Source organism: Equus caballus, chromosome 2 (assembly GCF_041296265.1).
Source record: "Equus caballus isolate H_3958 breed thoroughbred chromosome 2, TB-T2T, whole genome shotgun sequence".
NCBI classification, from domain to species: Eukaryota; Metazoa; Chordata; class Mammalia; order Perissodactyla; family Equidae; genus Equus; species Equus caballus.
In genome coordinates this window covers 13,549,354-13,567,195 of record NC_091685.1, presented here as the reverse complement: position 1 = coordinate 13,567,195, position 17,842 = coordinate 13,549,354, and the positions used below count along the sequence as shown (strand labels likewise).

At 54.0% G+C, this 17,842-nt stretch overlaps 1 protein-coding gene across 15 annotated transcripts; it reads right to left on the bottom strand.

Moving 5' to 3' along the window:
- Positions 1 to 500: 500 nt before the first annotated feature.
- On the bottom strand, positions 501 to 15,837 carry PTCH2 (patched 2). 15 transcript variants are annotated; one of them, XR_011436385.1, is made up of 23 exons: positions 15,283 to 15,736; positions 14,610 to 14,802; positions 8,795 to 8,984; positions 8,618 to 8,687; positions 8,340 to 8,431; positions 7,470 to 7,665; positions 6,746 to 6,867; positions 6,456 to 6,603; positions 6,245 to 6,376; positions 6,000 to 6,155; positions 5,824 to 5,916; positions 5,358 to 5,483; positions 5,146 to 5,264; positions 4,691 to 5,039; positions 4,409 to 4,545; positions 4,233 to 4,320; positions 3,999 to 4,141; positions 3,732 to 3,912; positions 3,321 to 3,601; positions 3,075 to 3,212; positions 1,837 to 1,979; positions 1,652 to 1,751; positions 501 to 1,236 (listed from the first exon to the last, which is right to left on the bottom strand). XR_011436385.1 is itself a non-coding variant. In XM_001496557.7 (22 exons), the coding sequence occupies exons 1-22, from the start codon at positions 15,352 to 15,354 to the stop codon at positions 970 to 972; spliced, it is 3,624 nt and encodes a 1,207-aa protein (XP_001496607.3). In that variant the 5' UTR covers positions 15,355 to 15,837; the 3' UTR covers positions 501 to 969. The 15 variants fall into 15 exon arrangements, 8 of the variants coding, with proteins under 8 accessions (XP_001496607.3, XP_014592957.3, XP_070116172.1 ...); XR_011436386.1 differs by having other exon boundaries at positions 3,321 to 3,428; XR_011436382.1 differs by having other exon boundaries at positions 3,321 to 3,428; positions 4,233 to 4,545.
- Between the last annotated feature and the right edge of the window lie 2,005 nt (positions 15,838 to 17,842).

Below are 17,842 nucleotides of genomic sequence, written 5' to 3'. Positions count from 1 at the left end.
TTGCAGAGGCAGTTGGTCTGGGCATAAAACTCCTAAACTATCTCCCCAGTCCCTGCTGTTCCCATCTCTGCTTCAACTGGCCACTTTCCCAATCTGCTCCCACTTCACCTCCCACTTGTAGCGTGGCTGTGCCCTTCCACCCATGCCCCTCACTCGGCTGAAACAGGAAGGTGGGAGATGAGTCTGGATAGGTGCTCAGGGCTGGATTATGATGGCTCTGAAAGCCACACGGTAGGGTTTGACACCAAAAAAAATTTGTATCATTTTGTATACTAAGCACTTAGCCTGGACTCTCGTACCAGCTATATGACCAATATGTGTTTGCTGAACATCGTCTTCAGTTGCCAGGTGAATAAATAGACCAAAGTCATGTGACAAAAATTTAGAACCTGGGGCCTTTCCCACCCAGGACTAGAGTAACCCCAGGACCTTAGACCCTGACAACTCCATTTGCAAACTCTCAAGTCTGTCTGAAAGAAAAGCACCAAAGTCATTTGAGCTGAGTTCATATAGAATATATTTCACTCTTTAAAAATAAAACTTTCAGCATAGCTAATATCTACACACACTACAAAAATAAACATCTTCATATAAATAATTTATGTGGTAGGAGGTGGGCAGGGCTTCAGAGAGCCTACCCAGGAGTCACCAAGCAGAAGGGGGCTGGGCCTGGACTGGCTAGAGGATCCCACAGGCTTGGTCTGCTGGGGGGCAGCCGTGTGAGCGGGAGAGGGAACAGGGCTGCACTGCAGCCTGAAGTGCTGGCTTTTACCCCCACCCAGACACAGGCACAGGCCCACAGGACCCAGGGGCACAAGGCTGCTCCCAGCCTAGAGGGTGGCGGTTTTGTCTGATAGCAGGGACGTCTGTGATGGCTGAGTCAGGGGAGGGCATGCAGACAGACAGCAGCAGGGCTCTCCATGAGAGCGTCTCGCACTCAGGAACCCACCCAGTGCTTCAGCTGCTCCTTCACCCAGTTGTGGGACATAGTCCCCTAGAACTGAGGTTGCTGGAGCTGCTGGCAGCTGGTATGGCAGCAGGGGACCAAGTAGGCTCATCAGAGGCTGGGTGGATGTAGGCGCCAGGCAGTGGGGGTGGGTGGAGGGCCACGGTCATGGAGGTAGTCACTCTGGCAAAGCTCTGGGGCAGAGTGGGGGACATCCCCCATCTGAGCCCTCCTACCCGTGGAGCTGGGGGGCTCAGGACCTCTGGGCTCTCCTTGTACAGCTGTACCACCTACGGGGAGACACCAGCCCCAGTGAGCCCAGGAGCTACCAGGGCTGCAGTCCCCTTCAGCACCTCCCCAGTGCCTTATCACAACTGTTGGGAGGCTGGGGTCCTTGCTGGCCTCCGGCGGGATATGAGAGCTGACAAGGGATAGCATAGTGAGGCCTGGGGCAAACCTGTACTTTGCTCTGCACCCCAAAAGGCTAAGCTCAGTCCCATGAAGGAGCCAGGAGGGCTGAGGGAAAGGGACAAGGTATCTGGGCAAAGGGAGAGGATGCCACCTTCAGTTGGCAGCACCTCATGGGGAGGGTCCTTGTGAGCTGCGCCCTTTCTATTGGCACTGAGAGCATTTTGTCCTGGGTCTGTCCCTTCCCTTGCCTGTCCCTTCCCTGTCTGCTGGGCTAGGAGCAAAGGGTATGGTCACCTCTGGTGGGGGGCCCAGGATGGACAGCAGCACAGGCAGCAGCACAAGCCCATGGAGGAGGCCGAGGAGCGTGAGCACTGTCAGCACTACGAAGAAGTACCTGGGTGGGGGTGGGCGGTCAGCCTGGGCAGGCCCTGCTGCCACCGAAGGCAGGCCCTGCCTCCTTGCCCCGCGCCCTCCCCTACCTTATGATGAAGTCAAAGTTGGAACCAGCAAGCATGAGCAGACCCAGCAATGTGGAGACAGCCCCATCGGTCACCGGGGCAAATGTGTGCTCTAGGGCCCGGGCAGCCCGCAGGTTCCGGCTACCCTGGGTGGTCAGGAAGCCCTGGGGGAACAAAGTGGTCCTGGAGCTGCTCCTCAGCCAACCAAGGCCAGGTCTCTATGCCCCCAACTTTTGCTCATCTGTCCCCAGGGCTCGCCCAGGCCTTGGCCCACAGAAGGCCAGGTGAACTGAGTCCCTGGGAACTGTCCAGGAAGCATGCATGAGTCCATTCAGGGAACACTGTACAGATGTGTCTGGTGAGACACAGAAAGATGTCTAGAATAGGTCGGCAAACTACAGCCTGTCACCTGTTTTTGTAAATAAAGGTTTGTGGGAACACAGCCACACCCATTCACTTGCCTATTGTCTGTGGCTACCTTAGTGCTACGGTGGCAGGCTTGCAACAGAAGCTACATGGCCTGCCAAGCCTAAAATATTTACTAACAGGCCCTTTATAGGAAAAGTTTGCTGACCTCTGGTCTAGAAGGACAGACACCAAAGGGATAACAGTTACTTCTCAGGGTGGCATTTCAGAGGATTTCTAGTTATTTCTTTGTACTTTTCTGCATACAGACTTTCTTTTCCCTAAGGAGTATATATTGTTCTTATAATCAGAATAATAATAGGGAAATTATGGGATAAAAAAAGAAGGGAGCTGTTTGTGAGGTCTGGCCAGGTTTATGTTGGTGCTTCCAGCTGTCCTGTGGCCCCCACCCCACGGCCCACTCCTCCTCTTCCAGACAATACGCCTTGAGAAAGGCCTGCCTGCCTTGGTTCTGCCATCTCTGTCTTGGTAGAATTCCACCTTTATTCACTTGCCACCCAGCTACCATCCCATTTCTCTGATCTCCTTCACAGTAAAACCATCTGGGAGACCTGCTGGTTCCCATGTTCTCACCTTCCGTTCTGTCCTTACCCCATTCTGGTCAGGTCTTTGTACCCTCGTCTCTACTGAAATGGCTGCTTGCTTATTTATTTGTTTACTTGTTTACTGTCTACCTCTAGCCCTTAGAATACAAGCTCCTTGAAGGTAAAGATTGTCTGTATTGCTATTATAGCCCCAACTCTTGAATAGTATCCATCACACAGTAGGTGCTTGATAATCATCTGATGAACACTGAATCAGCTGGCCTGCCCCTGCCCCGTGCCTGTACTCACTAGCGCCACGTGGACCGTGAACTCGACACCAATGCCTACAGAAGCCACAAGGATCACCACAGGGATGGCGCTCAGCTTGATGCCCAGGAAACCCATGATGCCAAAGAGCTCCACAGTCATCATCGCCAGGACCAGCACCTGGGAAGGGCAGGGCTCACCCAGGGCTCCTGGGAAGAGGGATAACGGGATGGGCAGGGGAGGGTGGGGCAGCCACGGGTCTCTCTGGCCACTCCTCTAAGGACTCACTATGAGGCCAGCTGTCCAGGGGTTGAGCAGCAGCAGGGCACAGACGAGGAAAGTGCACACCAACAGGATGCAAACAGCCAGCAGGAAGCAGTGCCGCAGGCCCAGATACTGCTCCCAGAAGAGGAAGGGGGAGCCGCTGGGGTAGGCACGCACCCCAGCCCGGCCTGCCTCGGCACACGCTGCCCGGGCCCCCTTGATGGCCTCCACGAAGTCTGCAGTCTTCTGGAGGCCATGCAGTAGGAAGGGGAACTGGGCAAACTCCAGGGGCTGGGCCGCCGGGACTGCGGAGGGGAGGGGGCAGCAGGGAGAGGAAGGAGTGGCCAGTGAGCATAGGGAGCAGTGGGCAGGGCCTTAGGGTAGAGCCTGTGTGGGTCCAGGCCGAGGCTGTTGCTGGGCTCCCCCCGGACTCACTGCGAAGGTTCTCCCCGGTGGTGTCGTACTTGTCATGCAGCCACTCAGGAGGTGGGGGGTAGAAGTTGGCCTGTGAGGCTGCCAGACCTAGGGGGTCACTGCTCACCCACACGGTCAGCCCCAGGTAGAAGAGCTCCGGTGGAATTAGCCCCTCCTTGTCCACCAGCTTTCTCGTGGTCAGCTGCAGAGGCAGAGTAGGCTGAAGGCCTGGGCCCATGAGACCTGGAGCCCCTCTATGCTCCCTGACCCTTCCAGCCCTTTCCCAACCTGGCTAAAATCCAGAGGCTCCTGGACATCCCCAGTCTGGATAAGCAGTTTGTAGGCCAGGGCCCCATCCTCAGAGCCATTGCGGTATGAGTGACGGGTGATGCGCCCAGAAGCCCAGTCCTGGTCAAATGCAGCCTGTATTCCTGGGGGAGAAGAGGGTAGGGTACAGTTAGCCTGTGGGCCCAGGGGCTCCTGCCTGCAGCAGCCCTCCCTGTGGGTCTCCTCGCCACTCACCCTGTAGCCAGTTGCGGTAATAGTGCAGCCAGGTGCGGGGTGCCTGGGTGGCAGGCGGGGGCAGCACGGCCTTGAGGGAACTGAAGCGCTGGTGCAGATCAAAGAGGGCGCGTTGGGAGTGGGCGTAGTCAAAGCCACCCTGTGTCACCAGGGCCACCTCATACAGGGAGAAGTACCTGAGCTGGGCGCTCAGGAAGGCATGCTCCTTGGTGCCCCGAGGCACCACATCTGTCAAGGCCAGCCCATCCTGCACCAAGGTTGCTCCGTAGAGGCTCAGGCCCAGAAGAGCCCCAAAAAGCACCAGCACCATGGCCTGTGGGAGATGGCAACTAAGCCGGAGGCCCTGGGATGCCCCTGAGCCCTCAGGTGGTGGGCCAGGCCCTCTGCTCTTCTTGGGGCCCAGAGACACCTAAGCCTCTGCCCTGGCCCAGCTCGACTTCCGGGGCCTGGAGTCTTACCTTGGTGTGTGACTGGAGCAGCAAGGGTGCAAAGTGATAGCGGGCGAAATGGGCAAGATTCCAGCGGGCACAGGGCAGGGACTTGCAGGCCGCCTTCTGCCTTGTCCCCTCCTCCTGGCCTAGAAGGTCCCTTGTGGACCCTCCTGGGCTGAAGAGCTCAGAGCCCAGTGGGTCGGAAGGTGGGGGCACCAGGTGGGCTTGCGGGGGTAGGATGGTGACCACATGCTGGCTGTTGGCTTCACAGTGGGCAAAGGCTTGAACTGTGGCAGTCAGGTGGGCAATGCCTACTGGTACTGTCCTATCCTCCAGCTCCTGGGGCAGAATCTGAATCACCCGAGCAGAGCAGGGGCTGGAAGAGGCAGAGCAAGGGGGTGACAGGTCTGTGCCTGGAAATGCTGCTGAGGGGACAGGATGGGATGGGGCCAAGGGAGGAAGGTCTGGTGGGGTGGGGGTACCTAGAGAAGCAGCAGAGCACATCAAGGCGCTGGCAGTGGCGCCGGTGCAGGTCCAAGCTGAGGACTGCTGGGAAGACAAGCATCACGGCTGCAAAGTTGCAGCCAACCACTATGGCTGCCTGGGGGATGGACAGAACGGGCACAAAGCTGGATGAAGCATGGCCCCAGCTCCATGCCCACCCTGAGCCCAGGCCCCATTCGTGATGCCTCACCTGCAAGGAGAAGGCCCGCAGTGCAGGGATGGGAACCAGGGCGGCCATGAAGAACGCAACCATGTTGTTGACGGACGTGAGTGTGACGCTGGTGCCGGTGCGCTGCAGACACTCACCTGTGCGCTCCTGCCAGGACGGGGGAGGGGGGGACATGGGTCTTCAAGGTAGAGTGAAGGGGAGGCTCGGGAACTTGGAATGGCAGAGGAGGGACAGTAACTATACAGCAGCTAACATTTATTGAGTACCACGTATGTGCCATGCACTGTTCCAAGCGCTCGACATGAATTATCTTACCTATCCTCACAACAACCCTTACGACATAAGCACTATTGTTACCCCTGTTTACAGATGAGGAAACTGAGGCACAGAGAGGTTAATTACCAGTCCAAGGTCACCCAACCAAAAGGCTCTTAACTCCTATGCAGAACTGCCTCAGGTGAGCCCAGGCAGGAGGACGAGGCCTCACCTGAAGAGGGGTGCCAGGTGGAGCCTCTGTGAAGGCATGTGCCAGCAGGAAGATGTCATCCACGCCGATGCCCAGTGCCAAGAAGGGCAGCACCTGGAGGGGCACAGGGGCGGGCAGCTGGAGGAACTGAGTAGCCTGGGCTGTGGCACCCAGTCTGCCCGGCAGTCCTGGCATACCTGGGTAGTGGCAGCATTGAAGGCGATGCCGAGCAGGGCACAGAGCCCAAGGCCTGAGGCCACGGCCAGGGCCACCAGCAGCACCCCGGCAAGGCCCACAGCACCCTGGGACCGGGCACAGTCCCATCGCAGCATCGTCACGCAGGCATAGGCCAGCTGTGGGGAGAGAGGGCACAGTCTTGGACAGGGGCTCCCAGGGTGGGCACCAGGTGGAGGTGAGGCAAGGGGCCAGGAGCACGACCCACCATGAGCAGATAGCCTCCGACCACACGGGCAGCACTGACTTCAGAGAAGGCGTGCAGGATGTCATCCAGGGTAGTGGAGGAGAAGGCGTGGATCTGCTGGGATGCATTCCCAGGCAGGGCCTCCTGGGCCAGCTGGAGAGACAGGGTGGATCTGAGGGGCAGGAGGAGGGAGTAGCCTCAGGGCATTGCCCTCATCCTCCTCCACACTGACCTGCACAAAGCGCCGCTGCCAGGCCTGCAGCACTGTGCCAGCCTGCTCCTCGCTCCAGCCAATGTCATGTGTCTGGTAGTCGCCCCGGAAGTGCTCATACAGCTGCCGGGGACTCATTAGCAGGAAGGTACTTTGCAGGGCCTCTGCCCTGGTGGGGGTGCAGGAGAATTAGGGGTCAGAGCTAAACACTCGGTCAGCGGGGTGCAGGGGCTTCTGCCAGAGCTTCCTGGCATCAGAGTGTAGACTCCCATGCCTGGGGCCCCCTGGCCGGCTCCCACGGGAGGCCCTACCTCAGCAGCTGTCCTTGGGAGCCCCTGGCCGTGCCTCCCAGCAGCAGTTCTTCCTGCCAGTGCATGAACTTGTGGGAGAAGCCGTGGCAGCCCCCACTCAACTCCTGAGCCACATTGGGAGGCTGGAGGGGGGCAAGAGAGGGCTTCATTACTCATGGTCCTGGCTGTGGATACCTGGGTGTCCCTAGGCTGGGACCTCCAGGAAACATGCCTGCCATGGAGCTCTGTAGGCCTGAAGTGCAGGCAACTATTCTCCTGAGCCTCTTGTCTCCTCTGTAAGTGAACAGCTGGTGTCCTGCAGAGAGGAGGCCACAAGAGGGAGCAGAGGCCTGGAAATAGGCTGCTGGAAGAAGCTGGCATAACTTTGGTGGGTTTTGGAAAAATGTCCACATTCACAGGGCCACACAGACACTCAGGAAACTAGGTATGATATTCATACTCAGCTAATTTGTCCTCAGTTTCCACATAAAGCCTATTTTGATAAAGTCTAGCCTTTCTGGGCTTAGAAAAGGACAAAGGGCTTCATATGCCACTTGGTTCCTTAGGAGAACTGAACGGAATGGAATATTCTAGGTGTCTAGCACAGCGGGGGCAGGGTAACAATGTCCAGGAAGTGGGGGGCAGAGCACAGAGCATAATCCACTCTCGCCCAGAACAGAGGAGCATACGAGGAGGGATAACGGAAGGAAAGCTGCCTTCCCTGGCAGACCTGGCTGGAACGCACCTGCCTGCTGTGATGGTTAGGGGCACTAGGCGGGCAGTGGAGGTCATCAGGGTGCAGACAGGGCCGCCCCACGTAGGCCTGGCCCACCTGTGCCTTGTCTAGCAGCTCCCGGAAGCCCTCAAGGGAAGCAAAGGGGCCCAGCTCCTCTAGCAGCTGCTCTGGATCCAGGTTGGTCCACTGGATGTCGGGGCGACCCCTGGGAGGAAAGCCCATGGTTGGTGAGAATCAGGGATCAATTCCCACCCTCCAAACTGTTGCTAGGGGACCCATGCTGTACCCGACCCTCCTCCTAGCTGCCCATTTGTCCCTCCATATGGGTGTGTAGGGTTCAGCTTCCCAGAGCTCCCAGGCTCAGCCCACCAGGCTGCTGCAGTGAGCTGTGGATGGATCTAAGGGGCTGAGATGGACATCAGGACAGATGGTACTTAATACATGGAAAAGGCCCAGAAAAGTCCCACTGAGCCCCTTCCCAAGCCATCTACCCTTGGTTCTAATATATAACCATACGGGCACCTGCCTGTAATAGGTTTTCTTTCTGACATTGGCAACAGCTCAGCTGATCCCTAGCTAACTCTCCCGGCAAAGTCTCTTTCTGGGGATCTTTTTTCTCCTTCGCTCAGATCTTATACATCTTTGTGTTTTGTTCTGTTTAAATAAGACAGGTCTGCCTTTCCTTTGGAGGTGATGAGAAGAGGGATGTGGAGAGAGCCCTGGGGTAGCCCACGCTCTGACCCTGGCCTGGGAGGTAATTAGGCCGTGGGTGAGGTTTCGATCATCATTTTCACTCCCACCCCTCCTTTCTGCTGGGGAAATCCTGGCAGGGGACGAAGCAGGGAGGCAGGGCCCGGCAGCAGCTGAGGCAGCACTCACGGCAAGTAGGCAGAGCCCCCTTGGAGCTTGGCTCCCTCCCAGAAACAGTCGAGGGGAGTGAGGATCACGCACGGAAACAGCTTCTCAATCATCTGCCAGGGACATCCCAGTCCACATCAGTCCTGTCCCTGGGCTCCTTTCTCCACAATCTTTGCAGGATGCCCCCTGCAACCCCCCTACCTCCAGACTTTAGCCTCCCGGAATCCTTCTGAGCCCTCCCCTACTGCAGAAAAGGTTCGACCTCGACCCAATCTCAGAGAACAGCTCAGGATACTCACCCGCTCAATCATTCCATTTTCAATTAGGGGGACTCCTGATTTGTAGCAGATTTTGTTCAAATCCCAGGACCTACAATAGCCAGAGGCAGAGGAGATCAGCAGAAGAGAGGGATTCCTGCTCTAGCCTGGTCATAGCACATCTCACTCCCAGCTGTTCAGGGGCTCAGCCAGACTCACTTTCCGTAGAGTGATACTTGCACTTTACTGGCAGTGAGGGCTGCCTGGAGGTGGAGGCCAAGTGCCTCAGGCGTGAGAACATTCTCCCCTTCCTGGCGGGGAGTCTGTATCAGCATCTGGGAGGTGTACGCAGCCTCCTCCCCCAGCTTCTCCTTGGTGTAATGCAGCTCCTGGCTCACCCGGCTGCCCACTGCCAGAGCAGAGAGAGAAAGCTGGGAGGAGAGCGCCTCGGTGGATCAGAGCTCTGGGGATGTGGGACCCTAACCCACTGAGGCCTCCCAGGACAAGTGGGAGAAGCACTGCTGAGAGAAGCCCCTGCCTTCTCCCTGATGGTCACACTGACTCCCCAGGCTCCTGGCCCTCTGCTCAGGATCCGGAGCTCTGACAGGGAAGCGAGAGGCTCTATCGAATTCTGGTTTGGTCTAAGGTTTAAACATGAACCAAGTTGGCTGGGTTTGGGACAAATAACTTAAAAATAAGCTGGGCCAGGCTGGGATTATGGGGGTGTCCTGGTAACGGAGCCCTCACTCAGACTCTCTCTGCTGTGGTGGGGAGGACAAGGAGCGACAAAAGGGGCCAATAGGGAGGCAGCCCTTGGGAGGGTCTCCTAAAAGAACAGGTCTAGGGCTGGGGCTGGTTCCTAGTTCAGGTTGCCCTGGGCAGGGCAGTGATTTATATCCATATGGCTTTTTGCGAATTGCTCTGGAAAGAGGGTAGGGATGGGAGGGCCTGGTAAGAATGGGCTCTGTGGTGACACAGGCGAGGGGGTGGATCAGACAGTCTTTAGCCTGATGCTGTCAACACACTGCTTCCACTCATGCAAGAGATACATGGAATCAGTGCACGTATCTTGGCAGACGTGACATCAAAGTGGGCCAAGGGGAAGAAGGGGTTCCAGATCCCTTTCACCAGTCTCACTGTCCAGACAACAGGGAATCCCAGTGCCAGCCCTGCCTTAGTCTCCTGACCTTAGCACCCCTTGAGGCCTGCGTCATGCTGGCCACGGAGTCACAGTCTATAACTGGGGCCCGGGGGTGGCGAGGACGCTGTCAGGGGATATGACCTGACTGTGGTTTGGAGGAAGGCGAGCGCCAGTGTCAAACCACCCCGAAGCTCTGTGGACTTGGTCTGGTCTTAGACCCAGTGTGCTTCCCCCTGTCTGGGGCCTCTTCTTGTTGGTCACTTCACCCCTGGGGCCCATACACACTCTTCTCTGAGACTCGAGCCCCACCTGGGACCATCATGCTCCCCAATCTCTTTTTCAAACCCGCATAATCTCCTCACTCATGAGAACCCCAAACCCTTGGCAACCCCCAACACCGATTTGCCCTTATGCTCACATCCCCTACCAAGTCACATTCCAGGCCCTCCTCTCATAAACACAGTCTCACACAGCCACCTGCCCCCTCCACTGACAAATTCCACCTACTCTTTTTCTTCCTTCCCTGACTCCTCAAACCTTCCCCAGGCTGCACTGCAGTGTTTACTTCCCCAGGCTTAGGCCACAGCTGCCACAAAGAGGGACAGGAGGGGAGGACAGACATAAGCTCCCGGCAGTAAGTGAGTTTGCTGAGGGGAAAGAGGCGTGGGAGAAGGAAGGAACCCAGAGAGAGCTAATAAGAAAACAAGAGAAAGAAACACTGACAATTTAAAACATCAGAGAGAATAAAGAATCCTCAGAAAAAATGAGGAAGAGAACAATAAACCTTGGCCGACAACAATGACGACGGTACGAGGACAGATGAACTGGATGTACTGTGAGGGCAAGAAGAGACAGCAGGTGTAGAGGAGCACCAAGAATCTGCGCAGACCCGGCTTCGAGCCTTGGCTCTGATACTCAGTCTGTGCTTGGGGCAAGTTAGTTAGTCCCTCTGACCCTCGATTTCCTCATCTGTAAAATGGGGACAATGCCTCCCTTGGTAGAATTAAAATCAATGCAAGCAAAGTACTTAGGAAATTGCCCAGCACATAGTAGGTACAGATACGGAGTTACCATTCAACAGTTGCTGGGAGAGAAATGACGTGACAGAAAAATGAGAAAGAACTGGAGGAAAAAAAGACTATAAGTAAATGGGGAAGAAATAGGCAAACAGGGGAAGGAGAAAGCAAAATCAATACATTTGTTAAAAGCTTTTGTGCCTTTACAAAAAGGAGAATATAATTGGCTAACTACTATGGAAAAAGAGCCCAGCTTAGAGGGAAACCTGTAAATGCAAATTAAAACAGCAATAAATTACCATCCATCAAATTGGCAAAAACTTTAAAATTGATAGCACTCATTGCTGGCTTACAGGAGAGCACTCCAACCTACCACAGGAGTGTAATTTGGTACAATATTCGGGGGAAGCAATATTGCAATAACGTATCAAGACCCTCAGAAATGTTCATAATCTTTGGTCCAGAAATTTCACCTGTAAGCTCTTGTAGGGACTCAGGCTGTCTCTGAGTGAGATGGGGAAGCACGGTAGGTTTTGAGCAGAGAGGTGAGAAGACCTGAACTTTTTCATCACCTAAAAATATATTCTGGAGTGGAGTTGTGAATGATGAATAGGAATCGGCCAAGGGAAGAAGGCTTTCTGGACCAGGAAAAGGCTTTCTGGATGAGGTCTGTGCAGGGAACTGTGGAAGGCTCAGCGTTGCTGGACTGCTAAGAGTAAGGCAGAGACAATGCCGGAGAAGCAATCAAGAGTTAGATACAGGGGTCGGCCCCGTGGCCCAGTGGTTAAGTTCGTGCACTTCAGCGGCCCAGGGTTTCGCTGGTTCGGATCCTGGGCACGGACATGGCACCGCTTGTCAGGCCATGCTGAGGAGGCGTCCCACATGCCACAGCTAGAAGGACCCACGACTAAAAATGCACAACTATGTACCGGGGGGCTTTGGGGAGAAAAAGGAAAAATGAAATCTTCAAAAAAAAAAAAACGAGTTAGATACAGGAGGGCGTAGAATATGCGCTAAGAAGCTGGGCCTTGATTCTGGAGACCCCAAACCTGAGGGAAGCAGTCAAAGGGTGCTTAAGGAGAGGGCTGGCTCAATCAGATTTAGATCCACCACAGGAGGGCAGTGTGGAGGCAGATTTGAAGGTGGGGCGGACAGACCTTGATTTCATTGGCCATCCTCTGAAAGGCCCAGTGACTCAGGGCAGCTGGGCCCCTCCCCAGCCTCAGGGGGTGACGTTTGATTAGTCTAAGAATCAATCACAGTTAATTCCATTGCCTTTGCCAAGTGAAGGATTTAGGCATAGGATGCTACAAACAGTTCTTGCCAAAGTGACCAAATGGGAGGTTGGCTGGGGGGCTTCTCATAAATTTTTCCTCACTTTCAAAGAGATGCAAGACAGAGATGACTTCCTTTTTCTGCCACTGCAGCAGCCACCTTGGGATGAGGAGGTGATAAGCCTGAGGACAAAAGCCCAACGTGCTGAAGAAGGCAGAGGGGAAAGACAGAAAGAAACGGAGTCCTTGCTGATGTCCTTGGTTTGCTGAATTAACCATCCTGGAACTTCTCTACTGTCTACTGCCACATTTCTTGTGACAGGAGATAATACATCAATCTTCTTCCTTCTTCCCTCCTACCCTCCCTCCTTTCCTATCTTTCTCTTTTATGTGGCTAAAAGCATTCTAAACGTTAGAATCAGCAGTGTACTGCCAGAGAATGAAAAAGGCCCCAACCAGAGCAATGGCCGTAAGCGTGGAAAGGAGGGGTCTGTTATAAGAGAGGTTAAGAAGGAAGAATTTGCTGGTTTAGTAACCAATTAGGTGAGCCAGAAGGACTGAGGCTGTCTCCCAAGGTTTCAGCCTGGGCTATTTGAGTAGATAGTGGTTCTACCAATTGCTACGTGGCTGTTCTCTGCCTTCTAAATGGAACGTCTGTATGTTCCTTATCTTCAGGAACAGCTCCAAGTGCAAATCATCTCTATCACTGCTCGAGTAAGTACCATTGGGCTATCTATTGTGATTTTTATTTTAGAGAACAATCTATCTCCAAGCCCTTTAGCTTTAAAATTGATCAGGAGGGGCAAGTCACATCCCAAGTCTCTCCATGGCAAAGCTGGAGAGGACCCTGAACTCTGGCCCAGAACTCTGATAGCCAATGTTTTGCTTCTTCCTTCGCTTTCTGTATTAGCAAACGGGAAAGAAACAGAGAATACTCTTCAGTCCTCACCTGGATCAGCAACTCATTGCCGCCTCAACTATTATGAAGGCTCAATTACAGAGGATAGATCAGGTCAGGACCACTGCCTTTATCTTGCCCCCAGCCCTAGCCAACACAGGACAGAGTGGTGCTCTGAAATAAAGAAAAAAGCCCTAGGAATTGGCTACATCACCCTCCTGACATCACCCTCCTCCAAATAGCAGCAAAAATCTGGTGGGATCTAGCCTGTCCTACGCTAGAGTGTACGAGAGAGGATGAGGAAACATGGAGGCTCAAGTAGTGTTTAGCGGGGAAGATCTAGAGAATAGAGGAGGAAGGGGAGGGAGACAGCTTCTATTGTGGCAGGAAATCCAAGAGTCATTTGGGACCACCCAGGCAGCAGTGGTGTGGGTGGGGGTATGTGTATGTGTGTGTATGCACATGTGTGTCCTGGGGCTGGGGGCGGGCAGGCAGGCAGGCAGGCAGGCACAGAGAAACATCTGCTCTGGACCCTAGGGCTGGCCTAGAGTGTGTATGTATGTGAGAGTCTGCAGGGGGCTGGGGGTAGGGTGGGGACGGGGTGTGGGAGCCCAACAGGCAGGCAGGCTCCAAGAAACATCTGCTTTGGATCCCAGGGCTTGTCAGCATTTGAAATAACTCAAGGTTGTGCGACTCTAACCTGGGCCCTGCCTTTGGGTGTGGGCCAGGGCTGGGGGAGATTCGAGGGAGCCCACAAATGCAAAGTTCCCAGCGAAGAACAGAGGGGAGTTTGACTCTGTTAAACAGCTGCCATATAAAACCAGGCGCCAGGAAAGAAGAGAGTTATCCTGAAATTATTAATAAGAAATCTTTTTTTTTTTTTTTGAGGAAGATTGGCCCTGAGCTAACATCCGTGCCCATCTTCCTCCACTTTATATGTGGGACGCCTACCACAGCATGGCTTGATGAGCAGTGCATAGGTCCGCACCTGGGGTCCAAACCGGCGAATCCCGGGCCACCAAAGTGGAACATGTGCCCTTAATCACTGTGCCACTGGGCCGGCCCCTAAGAAATCATTTTCATCTAATGCTTCCATTAGGAAGTGAGGATTTGGTCCCATCTGATGCTGTTGTTGCCTCAAAGTGCAGTTTCTCTTCTGCTGTTCTACTCAATGGGTGCAGGGCGCCTGGCTGCATGGGACCTCTCCCTGAAGGCCTGCCAGATGATTTGCTCAGTTTCCCCAGCCTTCCAGTTCTAACTTTTCTTATTCTTCTGGTCAGATGTGATCTCTCCTTTCCTTCTCTTATACAACATAATCATATTCTGCTTTGTATTGTATTGTATGTTACATCCCAGCACAGATTTCACTTTCCTTGCTACTGAAAGATGGGTCTTGTTTCAGTTGCCTTCGCAAACCCTGCTGTGCAGTCAAAAATAGACACAGAGGGTTGGCAATAAATGCTAAATAAACATACATACTCACTGATAACTGTTTTATAGACCTATTCACAGCATTCCATCATCTGCAGAGGTCCATTTCCAGGTGTGGGAGGGAGCAGTGCTCCCAGATGCCCAGGTTCTGGTGGGCAGGTGCCCCCTCTAGACCCAGAGCAAAGCCTACTAGAACTCAGTAGCCAGTTCCTCACTCTGTTCTTGTCTTGGGCTCCCCATAGCCAAGCAGCTATGGCCAATGTCCACAACTCACCTTCCACCCAGAGCTGTTCTAGGTCTGTCTCAATGATGGCCACTCGGAGACCCAGTGCCAGGGCCCCAAAGGCCAACAGTCCCAGGAAGAGCACTTTGCCACAGTGTCTCTGGATCCCGCAGCCCAGAGAGAAGAGCAGGCTCTGGAAGTAAGCACGAAGCCAGAGTGGAGCCTTCAGGCTCCCAACTAGGATCTGGGATGGAAAGACAAGGGTCAGCCAGGCATTACTGCAACAATGCATGCAATCCTTCGCTTTTCTCCCTATGTGCACCCTTTGTCAAACCCCTGCTTCTTGGTTTCTGGATGCAGGACAGGGAGGACCTACACAGACCCACGCCAAAACTTGGAAAAAGATTTAACTCTGTTTTCTGCCCCCCACCCAAAACACACCTCCTCAGGCAAAGACCTGTTCTCTGAGAGTAGAATACATACATATATATACATATATACAGTACACACCTATTCTCAGGTGGACACAGAGGTGAACCCACAGACACTCTCACCAGCTGGATGCCAGAGGAGACACAGACAGACAGACAGACACACCTTTTCCAAGAGGGCAATAACACATGGCACTTAGAGACATCACACCCTGCAGAGAGGCCCGAGTGACAGACCTGGGGTCTCTAGACCTGGTCCTAATCTTCCTTCTTCCGGCTTCCCCTCCACTCACCTGGGGTGCTGCGGGTTGAACTGGGGGTGTGTAGCCCGGGGGCAGTTCCCCGAGGGGCGGCGGCCGAGCCATGCTGGCGGGGATGGGGGGCGTGGGCGCCCCCAACCCGCGTTATCTGGGAGCCCCCATCGGCCGGCCTGGTCCCTCTGTACCGCGGGGCCCCGCGTTGGATTCACTGGGGCCGCTAAGGAGCGGGCGCGGGCGTGGGTGAGGGCGGCGTGCGGGTGTGCAGCGGCGGCTGTGAGACCGGGGAGCAGCAGGGCGGTGCGGCCGGAGTGGGTCCCGCGTGCCGGCAAAGCCACAGGCCCGCGACGCCCGGCGGGTCTGGAGGTAGCGACCGCAGTGCCGCGGAGGCGTCTGTAGCCCCCAAAAAAGGGAGCGGGCCGGAGCGACGCCCTCCCATTGGCTGAGGGGCCCGCAAATTACCCGGAGCCTTGCGGCCGGATCCGCTGCTAGGCAACGGCGCCGCGGGAGGCGGGGCAGGAGACCACCCAGGCAGGGCCACCCCTCGCCTTCCTTCCCTGCCCGCCTGCGGGGAGGAGGGAGGGAAATCCCGGAGAGACACGGCGTTGGCCAAGTATAAGTCAGGACAGGCCAATGCTGAGAAAGGGTATCTGCTGGCCGACTAGCCAAGACCCAAAGACTTCTTTCTCCTTTTCACTCTTCCCTGCCTCCCTTCATTCTTGCTCTCTTCGGTCCACTCTCTCCACTGAGGCCAGAGTGACCTCTCTAAAACGCAAATCTGATGATGGCTCCCAAACACAAAGCCCTGCTGACCTAACTAAAGTCTTCTCTTCCACATTTCCTTCCCACCCACCCAATGTTTCTTCCAGCCCTGCGAAGCCACTTGTAATTTCCTAAATGCACCTTGTTATTCCATGCGTTTCTGCCTTTCTACAGGCTGTGGCCCTTTAGTCTTGGCAGACAACCTTCAAAACTGCACATGGGGCCGCCCTGTGGCTGAGCGGTTAAGTTTGCACGTCCCCCTCGCTGGCCCAGGGTTTCGCCGCCCAGGGTTTCGCTGGTTCAGATCTTGGGCTTGGACCTAGCACTGCTCATCAAGCCAGGCTGAGGCAGTGTCCCACATAGCACAACCAGAAGGACCTGCAACTAGAATATACAACTAGATACTGGGGGGCTTTGGGGAGAAGAAAAGAAAACTGAACATGAATCAATCCTCTATTTGAGGTCTTCCTTGATACATGCCTCCTTGCTGATAGATAGTTGCTTCTTTATGCTCCTTATGACACTAGATTTATATATTTATTATTGCATTTATGACACAATTTATGTACTTGAAAGTCCGCCTCCCTCACTAGACAATAAGTAGATGCTCAATAATTGTCGAGTGAGTCACTGAGAGTTGCAGAAACGAGGGTGGAATGGACTGGAAACAGGGAACAGTTCTTTTATTAAACTTTCATCAGCTATTGCATCTGAGAGTGCTGTTTCTGCCAGGTTCCTGACTGATTGACCCTGAGTGGCAGAGAAGGGTAAAAATCAATATTCTAACATGTAAAGTTTGGGAAAGAGAAAAAGATTCTCCAATAAATTCATGACTCTAACACAACTACTACTGTCTCCGGCCAAGTCTGTGGTCAATTCTTCCAGACTTGTTTATCATTACATCATAAACATTTCATGTTACTACACAGTCTTTGCACCAATCATGTGGAGAATGTTCTTAGGACAGATTCCCAGGAGTCGGGGTGTTGGGTCAAAAAGTATTGAACATTTTTATGGCTCTTGCTACACACTGCCAAACTGCTTTTTGAAAACTTGTGTCAATTAGCATCTGCAGAGCCTCAGTCCTGGGGAAAGGGAAATTTTCCGCTGAGGGGATGAACACTTAACAGGTTTGCCACTTCCATTGGTCCATTCATCCAGCAAAATGCCTGTGGAGGAACCAATACCTGTATGGTGCTGTTGGCCAAGTAGTAACTGCACATTATAAGCAGCATATGTACATAGCCATTTCTTCCTATCATAGAGGAGTGGGTCCTGTTGTGAATAAAGAAAGCGTAACCTCAGAAATTTTCTGGAAATAGAAATAGCTTCTAAACTAGGCTGTATGGGCCCCTAGATTGCTCTTGGGGCTATAGCGAAAGATGGGTATGGCTTGGAATCAGCACAGGTGTCATAAAAAGTGCAAGTAGAGAGCATTTGCTGTAAGTAGCTCTTAAGATCTCCTTCCTTCTTACCAGACTCTGCAAGAGATAAGGTCCATGGAGAAATAGATTTATAATCTCCTGGGCCTTTGGACACTGCTCCCACTGTAAGCCCACCATTGCTAACAAGTGTGGTGAAGTCCAGCATTTCTATGGATGCTTCCAGGGCAGGGCCTTTCTGTTGAGAAAATGTCTTGCCTTGTAGGCCAAAGACCAGGGTGGGAGAAATTGGTCTGTAATTCCAACCTTTCTAACCCAGGACCTTGTGCTCTCTGGCTGCTCCAAGCTCCAAAATGACCTTTCTTCTCTCCAACAAAGTGGTTTCCTGAGTACAGCTGACCTCAGCCAGGGTGAGCTAAAGCCACAGATCCCAGGGAACAGAGGAGAAGTGG